This window comes from Coptis chinensis, chromosome 9 (genome assembly GCF_015680905.1).
Source record: "Coptis chinensis isolate HL-2020 chromosome 9, ASM1568090v1, whole genome shotgun sequence".
In the NCBI taxonomy this organism is placed as follows: Eukaryota; Viridiplantae; Streptophyta; class Magnoliopsida; order Ranunculales; family Ranunculaceae; genus Coptis; species Coptis chinensis.
This window is the reverse complement of record NC_141464.1, coordinates 34,222,014-34,236,388: the sequence shown is the minus strand read 5'-3', so window position 1 is coordinate 34,236,388 and position 14,375 is coordinate 34,222,014. Positions and strand designations below refer to the sequence as shown.

At 34.7% G+C, this 14,375-nt stretch overlaps 2 protein-coding genes across 2 annotated transcripts; both read left to right on the top strand.

Moving 5' to 3' along the window:
- The first annotated feature begins 8,562 nt into the window (after window positions 1-8,562).
- Window positions 8,563-9,534, top strand: LOC147475692 (uncharacterized). The gene has a single exon (XM_086585501.1). It carries the CDS (start codon window positions 8,563-8,565, stop codon window positions 9,532-9,534), a length of 972 nt encoding a protein of 323 aa, XP_086441627.1.
- A 99-nt stretch (window positions 9,535-9,633) lies between these two features.
- On the top strand, window positions 9,634-11,917 carry LOC147475691 (uncharacterized). Its single transcript, XM_086585499.1, has 4 exons — window positions 9,634-9,783; window positions 9,949-10,315; window positions 10,500-10,903; window positions 11,210-11,917. The coding sequence occupies exons 1-4, from the start codon at window positions 9,634-9,636 to the stop codon at window positions 11,915-11,917; spliced, it is 1,629 nt and encodes a 542-aa protein (XP_086441625.1).
- Window positions 11,918-14,375: the final 2,458 nt, after the last annotated feature.

The following is a 14,375-nucleotide window of genomic DNA, read 5'->3' as shown; positions in this document are numbered from 1 at the left end:
GTCTGGGACTCGAATCCCGCCAGCATCAAAGAGTTACTGATCTCATTTAAAACAGGCTTACCAAACAAAAACAAAAAAAATGAGAATCTATTTTTCAAAACTCATATTAAAATAGGAATTCCTCCTTTCTATTGAAAATGGAAATTATAACATGAGCGCTTCTACTCAATAGAAATTATAACATGAGCGCTTCTACTCAGACTCCCTCTATAACTCTTCTGGGACTCCATTTCCTACGTGAGCATCCAAATCTTAGTTTCTCTTTCCAAAAATTAAAAACCAAACATAGAAACAAAATAATAACAAATAACATACATACTTAAATACGAAAAATAGTAATAAATAAATCAACAAACTTACTAATATTTCCACAAACAAAAAAAGAAAAAAAAAAATCAAAAAGTTGAATTGGGTGTGGCAAACAAATTATCCTATTTTACCATCTTCATCTTCAATCACACCATTTTGCTATTCAGACTATTCATTATCTTCCATGTCTAGTTCATCTATACATTTGTTTAAGTCAATAGAACTGTATGAATTTTTGTTCTCCATTTAAGAGAAGTACGGTGTGTTTGATTTTTTTTTGGTGTTGGTTTTTTAGGGGTGTTGGTCTTGACAAAGAATGAAAGAGAGAGGGAGTGAACCTTTTTTTGACGTTGTTGTTGTTGTTTCTTTCTTTATTATTATTATTATTATTTTGTTTGATTTCTACGTGCAATATAGGTAAGTTTTTGTTATTTATTTCTTACTATTTTGGGTTTAGTTATTTAATTGGGTAAGTTATTACTTATTTATTTGTTTCTATTTTTGTTTTTTTTTTTTTTTTTGGAAATATAAATATAATTTGGGTGTCACGTAAGATAGGGAGTCGCTAGGGAGTTACGAAAGGAGTCTAAATAGATTTTTTGTTATAACATTTCATATTAAAATTAAGTCAATTTTTATAACGGGATCACTCCCCCAACTAAAAATGAGTTTTTAAAGCACAATTACAACGATTTGTTAGGATTTAAAATGGGTTAGCAACTAAAATGGAGATGTATTTCCCTTATTAAAATGATTTGCTATGAAATTTCTATATGTATAGTGTACACACAAAAATGTGTACCTAGGTATAAGCAATTGATTTTAGAGTCACCACTTAACTTTATTGAGGAAAAGTTAAGTAAAACCTATGTGAATGACTATCCCTCGAACAAGATGATTATTGGGTTCAGGAGTCAAGGTACAATATGGGAAGGTGTTAGGCACCCACACTCGCCTGGTGAAACCAACTTTACTTAGTTTCTATTAAGGTGTAAAGTTTTGAGATAGGCAAATGAAGAAAGCTTAAAATTTAACTACCAAGTTGGATGATCTTCACTGAATTATTTAAAGCCTAATAACTATATGCTATGATAAAACTAAAAAATAAACTTAATATGCAATGCTAAATGAAATAAAAGAGAAAAGAAAGATGTCACCTTGTTTTGAATGTTATCTCATACTTGATTGTTGATTGATGATTGATTGATAATTTTGATTGATTTTTTGATAGATGATGATGATGAACTTGATCTTGAATTGATAACCTTGAATTTTGGATTGAAACAGATGATTTGGGAGAAGAAACAACTTTGGGTTAAATAAAGTTTCTACTTAAGATCGAAATATAAGAAAAAATAGACTAAAGATGAAGAACACAAAAAACTTGATTATAAAAATCTTGAAGTTGAAATTTTACTTTCAACTTAAGATTAAACTAAAGAAATTCTATGCTAAATTGATAAACTATAAAAGAAAATTGAATAACACTCAAAAAAAGAAGACTACTAGGCTAATAGCTCTCTGAATAACTAGCTGAAGAAGTTTTTTTGTAGGTGAATGAGACCCTTATTTATAGTTTTTTGTGATAGATTTCAATATGGTAATGAGTTTGATCTAATGGCTGAGTATTCATTAAGAAAAATCCAATAGCTTGATATTTTTCTGGATGCACCTCGTCAAATAAGCGAATTTTGACCATTGACAAAAGAGGTGGAATGAGAGATGCAATATTGGCCCTTAATTTTTAGGTTTTTGTAGATGGATTAGGTAAAAAAAATCAAATCCTGACCGTCCTCAATATGCTCACAATCTAGGGTTTCCAAAATGGCATATTCTCTAGAAAATTATTGATTTTAGGAATCAAATCAAATCAAACAATTAAAGAAGGTTCTCTAGGATTTTGGAAGCTTGAGAATAGTCTAGAAACCCTAATGAAAAAGTCCAATATGATATAGATCAGCAGTCCACGAGCACAGTTCCAAATCCACAAAAAGGCCCGTTTTGACCATTGTTTTTAATATTGCAAATTCCTTTTGACTGGGTCAAAATTAGGCAAGATCTTCTTCACAAAAAACTATTCTTAATTCATTAGGAAGGCCCATGAATGAACTCTTAAAAATACCTTTGGGTCGAAATCTTACTCTAAAAATGTATTGCATTGAATAACGAGCATAACAGGCTGAAAGGGGATAGGGCAAGATTAGGGTTTCTAAAATTTAAATAGAACTTAGGCAAGATTGCACTCATTTCGAAGGATTTTTAGAAGGGAATTCAAATATGAAATACATACAAATAAAGAGTGAAAAATTCAAAATTTGGGCTCCAAAGGTGTCACAGGGGCATTTTGGTCATTTTCAGCTCAAAATTTAGAATGCAGCGTAACTTCAGCTATAGTTAGAACATAATGAGGAGAGTCTAAAGACGTTAATAGACAATTGAAAAGAAGAAGTTTGATGTAGAAATGAAACTCGAGAATTAAAATCACCTTATATGATCAAATTTAATTCAAGACAAAATTGTGAATGAATTATGTCTGGGGTGCAAAAATAGGGTATCTACATATAGTAATGATTATTGAGTCAGTGTGTATGCACGTGCATACAAACTAGTTCACATTATATGAATACTAAAATTTAATATGTGGCTACGCCACTCAAGTCATTATGGGTGCCTTTCACACTCAGCGTAACAACACTAAAAATTACATCTAGTGTTCGTGGAGACGATAAAAAATTACATATGTTTCCAAATAATCATACAGAATTGATCTAACTTGAATGACATTTTTACAATATGAATGTACAGAAACGTGATCTAAAAATTACCCTTGTCTTCAACCTGAATGATTCTTGATTTTGTTTCTCACCATTTACTTTGTATCTAACAAAGTAATATAAAACCTTGGAATTCATTTCCTCTTTCTTCTCATCTCACAAAACTTAATGGATAACAGCCGATGGAACTAAGTTATCTCAGCCCACCCCAAGAGCAAACTCAGATGAAAGGGGAGTCATTAATTTCGATTATTGGGAGCATACCCAGAAGATTTCATGGATTATTGGAGGCATCTTAAGTCTTCAAACCTTAAATAGCAAATCACTTTAACATGGATTGTCATTTTCCTTTCTCTATCAAACACCTACCTGCACACTTGCACTGCAAATAAGATCAGTATATTGAACATTTGCTTACACGAATTAAAGGATAACATGTTGTAAAAAGTGAGTACCATTGCCTATTTGTATCATGCTCCTGCAAAATTTTGAGTATCCACAAAATGTCTAAATGTTGAGATAAATATAATTAAGTATCCATATCCTTCAACACATAAAACCCAATTTCACAATGCTCAAATGTTAGTATTGATGCTAGTATAACTCAATGACACACAAGGAGGCAAAATGCAAAATATTTGGCACCATCGAACATTCAGTTGTTGCAACCTTGGTTTTCCATATATTAATATATATAGACTTCAACTATTTGTTGTAGGCATAGTCTCCATTCCCCAAGCAACTGAAAAAATTAGGGTTACTAACTAAATAGACAATGTCACCTGCAAGATATGTAGAAAACAAAATTATATAAGATATTACAGATTCATTATTTGCCATCACTCATGAATGCAGAATGGGGTGCCAATAAGTTTTAGGAAACACAATCCAAGAAAAAAAAACGAATTAAAGATTCTTAACTAGATGGCCTAGATATGGTGTGCCAAGTAACAGAGCAGCAATTGATCATGGTGATCAGGTGATGCCTATGATAGGCCACTCATTATTGTGGTATCCAGACTTCCTTTTGAACCCTACAGAGCCAGGCCATAAGTGGTAATTAACCTAACTACCATTACCACCACTTGGGAATAGAATCCATCTACTGAGTTTGAATGAAGTAAAATTCTTTATTGCTACTTTTGCGGTCGTGCTTCCACCTGAGGCTGTAAGAAGTAGTATTCTACAATATAACGAATATGCTTGGGTTCATGATGTTTTGGGTGGTGGTTTATGAACTTCTCGTAGTTGCACTGAGTTATCAAAGTAAGGTTGGAAACCGAAATACGGGTACCTCTCCTACCATGTGTCCTGCTAAACATGAGTCTCCAAGAGTTAACTGTGAAGGTGTCACGACAATCTCTTGAGCTAATTGGACTTGGTGGTTCTCATGCAATTGTTTGTTTATAACCTATACATCACAAAATTAACGTACGACAGAAAACAAACATTGTATATATAACAATATAATATATACCTTATCATTAGGATTGGTCGGAATAACTGTAATAGTTGATTATGGAGGTGTGACTACTACCTCATGAGCTTATTGGGCTTGATGTGAAGGTATTTCTGAGGTTGACGAATTAGCACTTATGCGCTCTCTCTTTCTTCTTGTGCGTTGAGCTAACTTGTGCTTAGAAGGAGTAACACTAAGTAGAGTTGACCGTGGAGGTATCTCGACAACCTCATAAGCTGATTGAACTTGATAGTTTTCATGTAACTGTTTGTTCATAACCTTTATTTTGTAATCGGTGAAAGGTTAAATACATAAAAAAATTAACAATATTAACATAAGCAGAAAACAAACATTGTATAGATCATGGAGTTTTACAATTCATGTAAGAATAAAAGAAAAAAAAAACTTGATAAAATACCTCAACAAATGCAGCACGCTCACTAGTAGAAGTAGTTTGTGTCTTATCCATGCTGAGGAGAAAATGGAAAACAATAAAAATTTTATGAGAACATAGCAGACTACAAAATATTGATAATCAATAACTTGTTGAGCAAAAAACAAAATAAATATGACTGCATTGAATACTAATCACTAACAACAGATTCAAGGGCCATATTTTGGAGAAGTTAACTTGCTTCACCTTTTTTTTTCTTTTCCTATGAACATAGATACTATTAATCCGAAACCAAAAACAAAACTTTCCCTAATAAGCGTTGATAATGATTAATGAAGAATTCTTAGATAAGTTATCGTTGATAACGAAGAATTCTTAGATAAGTTAGTAGTAAGTCCAAAACCCTTCGTGTTTAGTTGTATGAGTTTATAGTAAGTGTTGGGAGTTTCCCAATCACACTAATACTCTATAGAAAGTTTGCGAAGAATGAAAAAAGTGATTGTACCTGCGAAGTTCGCTGATCGAGATTGAGAAGAAAGTAATATGTGAGGAGGTGTTGGGTAGTCTGGAGAAGGCTATGGAGAGTTTGTCGATAAGAAGGCTATGATGATTAATATCATCAGTACGTTAGCATTTAGATAACTTTAGATAACTTTAGATAAGTTAGAATTTAAATAGGTTAGATAAGTTATTTAGATAAATTTCATAAATTCTAGATAAGTTAGTAGTAATTTCTTTGAGAACGTTTTCATAAAGATTGTTTCCTAATTGGAATCAACTTACCCTTTAATCGTGTCGGTCTACCGTCAGATGTACTGATTGTATTAACTATTAGCCATCCGATGTAGGATTCACACAAACCACTTAAAAACCAAACTGTTTTATTATATAGGTGAAAAATTATTGCGGAAAAACAAATAAAATATAAGCCAAATGTAATGGTTCCATGTTAATACTTTTTGGAACCCAATGAGAAAGTAATAAATAAATTAAAATCTTAGCATTTGTAAGTATAGTACGCATCACAATAAATAGACGTTGAGAGGTTGATGTGGATAGGGCTATCAATAGGTTTCGATAACCCGATAACCGACTCGAACCAAACTGATAAAAAATAGTTTGGGTTTTGGTAATTTGGTTTGCCCTCCACCAACCCGAAATCGAATCGAACCGAACCGATAAGATATTGGTTTGGTTTTGGGTTTGTCCTCCACCGAACCAATATGTACCCAAACCGATAAGATGATATTTTAGTAATATTTATGATTAATTTTGCATATGTTTATCAATTGTGTGGCTGAAATTAATTGATTTAATTGATTTTATTGTTTTTGGTTCGGATCGGTTCTGTTTGTAATATATCTTACCAGTTCAGTTCGGTTTCGGGTTCTCAATTTTCTTATCGGTTCGGTTCAATTTCGGGTTCTCAATTTTCTTATCGGTTCGGGTTCGGGTTCGAATTTTCCAGAATCCGACCCAAACCGATCTATTGACAGGCCTAGATGCGGAGATGGTGGTGTATGCAAAACGACAAAGGCTGTAGCAGTGAATCCCACTTTATATATTTATATTTTATGATAACAAAATCTATCCATTTTTTTATTCAGAAAGAGTCTTTTTTTTTGGCTAACCGGGTGTTCGGGCCAATTTACGCGCACCTCGACTAATCCTAGGGACCTTATTTAAAATTCGACCGGGTACTGCCTCACTAGTGGCCTTAAGGGGAATAAAACTAGTGACCAATGGGGAGCAAACCCAAGGCCGGCCCAGTTGTGCTACCCTTAAGGTTGTTCGAAAACAATCTTGTATTGCAATTTTATTACTAAAAACAATGGAAATTTCCTTGTAATTGAAGCAAGATAAACTTCAATATTTTTTGCAAATCTATATCTTAATATTAAAGCTCCCACAAAGGCATTTTTCGAGCTCTATTAAAATTCCATATCATCATCTCATATTAAAACGATAATTTCTCTCTTATTGAAAGAGAAATTCTAGAACTTCTAATTAAAAAGAGAATCCTTCTTCTATTATAATGGGAATTCATCTTCTATTGAAAAAGAAAAATCTAACATTTCTAATTAAAACGAGAATTCTTCTCCTATTAAAAACGAGAATCACACTTCTAAATTAAAAAGGGATCCCTCCTCCAATTAAAAAATGAGTTTTTAAATTTTAATTAAAATAATTTATTGAGAAATTAAAACTGGTTGTTAAGACTTAATTAAAATAATTTTTTAAGAAATTAAAACAGGTTAGCGACGAAAACAGAAATCACGATATGTTATAAAATTTATATATGTATAGTTATGATTGTTGAGCAAGTTTTTAAAAGAGGTAGTGTGTATGCACGGGCCGACTTTCTAGTCTTAATATTAAAGCTCCCATAAAGGGTATTTTCAAGCTTTATTAAAAATCCATATCATCATATCCTATTAAAATAAGAATTCTTCTTCTATTGAAAAAAGAAATTCTAGACACTTCTAATTAAAATGGGAATTCCTCTCATATTAGAATCAGAAATTCTATCACTTCTACGTAAAACGAAAATCATTTTTCTATTAAAACGGGAATTACTTTACTATTCAAAAGAAAAATCTGGCATATCTAATTCAAACGGGATTTTTTCTCCTATTAAAGCGGGAATCACATTTCTAAATTAAGTCAACTATTAAAACGAGATTCTTCTCCCAATTTTAAAAAGGGTTTTTAAAACTTAATTAAAATAATTTGTTAGGAAATTAAAACTGGTTAACGACAAAAATAGGAATCACGATTTGTTATTATTGAGCAAGTTTTCAAAAGAGTCGGTACATATGCACGGGCCTACTTTCTAGTAGCTCTTTATTGAGTTATTTATTTAAAACCCATAGAAACATAAATCTAGAAAGTTATGGGTACATTTGATTCAACAATCCCCGAAATCCCTAACACCATCAAGTTTTTAATTCAAAGCTACTAAGGCCAAAACCCTCCCAAAGTACACATATTGTAAACCATGGTATTGAATTTCAGGTTCTCGATCGCAGTTGATCGTTCAATTATCACTTTTATATGGTTATTAGTCAAATTAGGTGTAACCAAATTACTTGAATAGAATGGAATGCTCACTAGTTCGATTCCCCTCAAGGGCACTGGCGAGGCAGTATCCGATCGAATTTCCAACCAGGGTTTCAGGATTAGTTGAGGTGCGCATTAGTTGGCCTGGACACCCGATTAGCAAAATAATAATAATAAGGGTTATTTAGACATTAGACATACTCTCTCTCCTCCCCATTTTGACGCTTGATGTCGGTTAATTAGGTTTGACTCTCATTAAATGTTAGTCCAGGTTTCTATTTTCTTCCAATAAAATAATAATAATGATAATCTAAAACTCTTATGATAATATGCCAAATAATAATAATAATGGTTCCTTAAATGTTTTGGTTTCAAATTTTCAATTGTGATGGGGCTGGTAGAGACGAGTTAAGCATAAAAATCGAGATAAAGTATTTACAAGAACTTTCAATCAATGGCAGATGGAGGGCAACTATACTGGAAATGATGGAGGTAATATATAGTGTTGCTGGGACCTGAGGAATTGCATAGCAGTAGTGTTACAAAAGAATACTCAACATATAACAATGGAGATGACAACGATTACTGGAGAAGAGTTTGTAATTTCGGTCGTGTATGCAAGTACAGAGATGCATAAACGAAGAGAGTTATGGAGAAACATAGTGGATATGTCACACGTCATTCAGAAGCCTTGGATGTTAATGGGAGATTTTAACTCCATTATGGCTCCTCATGAGAAGGATGGAGGATTGGAGGTTCGAACTCAGAACTTCTCTGATCTCTTGGACTGTGTTTCTTCAGCTGGTCTGGTTGATATTAAATTCAAGGGCAACTTTTTTATGTGGAATAATAAGCAAGAAAACAGGATTAGTTGCAAGTTGGATCGAGTAATAGCAAACGAAGAATGGATTGGTGAGTATGGGGATCATGAAATGGAGTTTATGAACTTTGGGGCTTGCTCAGATCACACGCCCATGATTGTAGCTTCAGTAATACAAAGGCACCATCAGAGAAAAACATTTAAGTTTTTTGACTTTTGGTATCGAGAGAAAGACTTCATGAGTACTGTAATAGCAGCTTGGGGCAGTGAGGTAGTAGGGAATCCGATGTATGTATTCATAAGAAAGCTGAAATTGACAAAGGAAACACTGATACATTGGAATAGAGAAAGAATTGGCAGTGTAGTGAGTCGGGTAAAAGAAATAAAGGCTAAACTGGATAGGGTACAAACTGGGTTACAAGTACAGCCGAGGGACCAAGCTATTATAAGGAAAGAGAGAAAAATTATTACAGCTTATGCACAAGCAATCACGTATGAAGAAGACATGTATAGGCAGAAGTCGCGAGATCAAGTGATAGGCTCTGGGGATAACAACACAAAATACTTTTTTAAGTCTATGCAAGCTAGAAGAGTTATAAATAAGATCACATGTTTGAGAGACACTACAGAGAATGTTATACAAGACTCAAATGATATTGGTAATGAATGTGTGGAGTTTTACAGAGAACTGTATAGTCCTACTAGTACTACTATGTAGGAGGTAGACTTCTCTGTGCTGTAAGATATTGGTCCGAGAATACAGATAAGCACAAATGACTATGAGGAAATACAACGAGAGGTAACAAGGGATGAGATTATGGAGGCATTGGCAAATATTAGCAATGATAAAGCGCCTGGTAGTGATGGATTCTCAGCTTTTTTCTTCAAGTGCACATGGAAAATTATTGGGGAAGACTTCATTAAGGCCATAAGGAATTTCTTCCACTCGAGTCAGATGCTCAAGGAGGTAAATGCAACATGTATTACTCTTAAACCATAGATTCATATCCCTTTATCATTGTCAGATTATAGGCCTATTGCATGCTGTGTGGTCATATATAAGTGCATAACTAAGATAATGACAAGAAGGATAAAGGCATTAATGCCTAAACTGGTTAACCTAATTAATCAGTCAACTTTTGTGAGTGGTAGAAGCATCCAGGACAATATTTTGCTGTCGCAGGAGTTAATGCATAATTATCACAGGAATGAGTATCCCCGAAGGTGTGCGGCTAAGGTGGACTTAAGGAAGGCATATCACTTAGTCATATGGGAAGTTGTAGAGTTTGCTTTGAGAAGAGTAGGGTTACCAGCAAGAAACATTACATGGGATAAAGTATGTGTGGAGACAGCGTCATATTCTATAATGATTAATGGATCTTCTTATGATTACTTCAGAGGAAGACGAGGGATTAGACAAGGAGACCCAATGTCGCCATATCTGTTTGTGCTTGTTATGGACTTATTCACTGAAATTATGCTACATAGTGTGAGAGAAGGCTAGTACAAGTTACATCATAAGTGCATTGATCCGATTATTACTCATTTATCTTTTGCGGATGATCTGATGGTATTTATGCATGGAGACAATGGCTCAGCCAATATACTAAAAAAGAATCTTCATAAGTTCTAAACAGTTACAGGATTAGAAAAATGTACAAAAAAGCAATTTATTCTTTACAGGGGTAGATGATGCCATAAGTACAGACATAGAACAGACATTTCTCTTCCCAAGGGGTAACTTGCCAGTTAAATATCTAGGGCTTCCTTTGATCACTACAAGGTTAAAATCACTAGATTGTTGCCCTCTTATAACCAAGATTACAGGGAGAATACAGAGTTGGAAGGGGAAGCTTCTTTCTCATGCAGGCCGACTACAGCTGGTAAAAGCAGTTATGAACAACCTAAGTGTTTATTGGGTTCCTGTTTTCACCTTGCCACAAAACAATATTGAAGACATAAACAAAATCCTCAGGAACTTCTTGTGGACAGGACTGGACTGCAAGCAATCTCATGCCTTGATAGGGTGGGAAGATGTATGCTGCCCATACGAAGAAGGAAGGCTTGGAGCTCGGAGTTTAGAAAAGGTCAATCAAGCAGCAACCATGAAACATCTCTGGAAAATAATTACAAAGGCTGACAACTTGTGGGTGTGGTAGGTACAGAAGAACATAATAAGGGGGATAGATTTCTGGCAGCTTAAAACACCCAATGACTGCTCCTGGAGTTGGAGGAACATCTTCAAAGTCAGAATGGAAGCATCAGCTATAGTCCTTCATCAAATTGGGAATGGAAAAGCCACAAGCTTCTGGAATTAACCTTGGCACCCTTCTGGCATCCTGCGCAACAAGTTTTCCCAATCCCTGTTATATACCTCAAATGGCAACTTACAGGTGAAAGTCTCAAATTTCATAATAGATGGCCAATGGGCATTTCCACAAAATGTAAAATGGCACATAAGGGACATTGTTGATGTCACAGAGGGTGAAGTGGAAATAATGGGGGATGAGGATAAAATTGGTTGGTCTGCAGCAACAAATGGTGAATATAGTATGAAAGAAACTTATGAGAGTCTAAGGGGAACAAGGCAAGTAGTACATTGGCATCAATTGGTGTGGTGTGCAAATAAGATACCCAGACATTCCTTCATAAGCTGGATGGCGCTAAGTGGTGGACTAAAGACATTACAAAAACTCAAAGAACAAAAGGTTGTCCAATCTGATGTGTGCGTCTTCTGCTGGAGAGAAGTAGAGACTGAGGAGCATCTATTACACAATTGTCCGATTCCACAAGCTGTGTGGACCATGTTACTGAAGAAGATGGGATTCAGCAGACGGAGAGCACCTAACTGGCAAGGAGAAGTTAACTGGCTTGTGGCTGCTGTGAAGGGGAAAGGAATTAAGCAAGATGTGATAAGGCTTGTGTGGAATGGGTTTAATTACTGGATGTGGAATGCAAGGAATGACAGAATTTTCAAAAACAAGCATGTGAATGTGCAGCAGTTGTTCCGATCAGTGATTGACGATGTGAGAATAAAACTTATGGCGGTTGAAATCAAGATGCCGCAAGGACCAGAAATTGAGAAATTCATTGAGATCTAGAATGTTGGGGTACAAATTAAGCAAAGAAAGTAAGAATTTTGTAGATGACAGAAGGCGGAACCGAATATACACAACCTCAACACATATGGCTCACTTAAAGGGACGATCGGTGGATGGGCAACAGTTATAAGAGACAATAATGGTGAAGTACTAGAGGCTAGTCATGGGAAAGCAAACAAAAAGTCGATTGATCTAATTGAATTGGAAACATTATAGCAAGGGATGAAGATGGCAGCAAGACATGGGATTCGAAGACTCCAGGCGCAAACTGACTCTACTATGGTGAGAGATTTCTTATCCAATAGGTGTCAACACCCGTGGCAAGCAAAGAGGATGATAAGGTGCATTGTGCGAATGAAGGAGCAGTTTGACCACTTTAGCATTATACGTGATTTCTGAGAGACCAATAGACTAGCAGATGCTTTAGCATCTAATATCCCAGCATGTAGTTATGTAGAATTAGTACCAAGCTCATTTGCAGAGGATGTAAATAAAATTTTATATGATGATGCGAGGGGATATCAATATGTGAAAGAATGAGAATGTAACAAGCTATTTTACTTTAATAAAATGGTGTAGGGGACCTCTCTAAAAACCTCGCTTACCGACCAAAAAAAAAACAATTGTTACAAATTTGTCAAATGAAGACTTAGATTATATGTTTTGGTAAGGGTGGAACTTGGGTTGGGTTAGCCCAAGCCCGATAGACTAAAACCGGATTTTTGTTGGTCTTGGGCTAACATGTCAGATACGTGATCCGGGCTTGGTTTTGTAAAATCAAAACCCGACTCAGTTTTGGGTTGGGCTCGAGTTAGAATATCAAAAAACTGAAAAACCCGAGCCCGTGTGCATATATGTACGTATATCTTTCAATCATTCTATTTTTTTATTTTATTTTTTGATTGGCAAGCCTATTTTAAATGAGATCAGTAACTTTTTGATGCCAGCGTGGTTCGAACCCCAGACGTTTGGTATAATCACCCAAAGGTTTTACCGACTTTGCTAGTCGGCACCTGCAAAAAAAATAAGGTTCAAAATCTCTATTTTAGAGAGAATAATGTAATCAACAAAGTTATTTTCTCTTTCAAACAATCAAATATCTTTGATTTTATTAAAATATTTTAATTTCGGTGTTTTTTATCTCCTAATTTCAAAAAAAACCTCCGAGAAGTTTGACCAACTCGACCCAACCCGAATCGGTCGGACTAGGACTTGGGCTGAAAATTTAAAGACCGACTAGGGGTTGGTCCAGAACTCGGGTTGAAATATTTGAAACTCGAGTTGGGATCGGGTTATGCCTCAACCCGACCCAACCCACCCGATTTCCATCCCTATGTTTTGGTTTCAGTTGTTACAAAATTATAATCATCACAAATTGGCTTTGCTAAAAGCCTAAAACTCGTCTCGATGCGGAAGCTTCAGGATATGATCGAATGAAATTGTCAACCCTTTATATAGTTTTGGGATGGTGAAAGGTTTGGTTCATAGCTAGTAATTCGCCGAATTATTCGCGAATTATAAGGTTTGGCGAATAAAACGAATAATTCGCCGAATTTTTGAATGATACGGTTTAATTATTTAATTGGTTGGGTCGGGCTTATAATTTCGAATTATTCGCGAATTATTCACGAATTATAAGGTTTGGAATTATTTTTCATGAATAAAATTGTAAAAATAAAAATAAAAACGTTATATACTTATATATCAAAATTTTAAATGTAAAATATATAGCCGAATTTTAAAGAAATATATTAAGATTATACCCGTTTAAAACATATATCGTTTTTTTTACCGTTAGCTTTTATTGGACCTGGTTGAAAATTTGAATCTTAGGCTTAATAATTGGTACTTTTGGTTACCTAATTTACTAAGTTGTTAGTGTTAGGGGATATTTGCTTTTTTGGGTGGTCTTATAAAGTAGTTTGTTTTTCATTTTAAGTTCCTCTTATAAGCATTTGTAAAAATAGAAAAAACAAATACATGACATCTTATAGATGGTTATTTGACAAATATAACCTTGTTTTACATTACATTTAACTTGAATAGATTAATTTGAAACAAGCGTATAGTTTGATTTTCGGTTTCAAATCAATTTGAAACAAGCGTATAGTTTGATTTTCGGTTTCAAATCAATTTTGATAATTAGAATATCGATTTTAGAAAACTACCTTAATTGGCGGTGGTGGTGGTAGTGGTCTTAATAGCACGGTGGTGGTAGTAGTTGAGGTGATGATATTGGTCTTAATAGCACGGTGGTGGTGGTGGTGATAATCTTAATAGTACGGTGATAGTGGTGGTGGTGGTGATAGTGGAGGTGATAATATTGGTCTTAATAACACGGTGGTAGTGATGGTGGTAGTAGAAGTGGTGGTGGTTGTAATAGCACGGTGGTGGTGGTGGTGATAGTTTTAATAGTACGGTAGTAGTGGTGGTGGAGGTGATGATGGTGGTGGTGGTA

Coding starts and splice junctions, on each gene's coding strand:
- LOC147475692 (XM_086585501.1), top strand. CDS start 8,563: ATGGAGATGACAACGATTACTGGAGAAGAGTTTGTAATTTCGGTCGTG.
- LOC147475691 (XM_086585499.1), top strand. CDS start 9,634: ATGGAGGCATTGGCAAATATTAGCAATGATAAAGCGCCTGGTAGTGAT. Junction 9,784..9,948: donor CGAGTCAGATGCTCAAGGAG/GTAAATGCAACA, acceptor CTAATTAATCAG/TCAACTTTTGTGAGTGGTAG. Junction 10,316..10,499: donor GCTACATAGTGTGAGAGAAG/GCTAGTACAAGT, acceptor TATTCTTTACAG/GGGTAGATGATGCCATAAGT.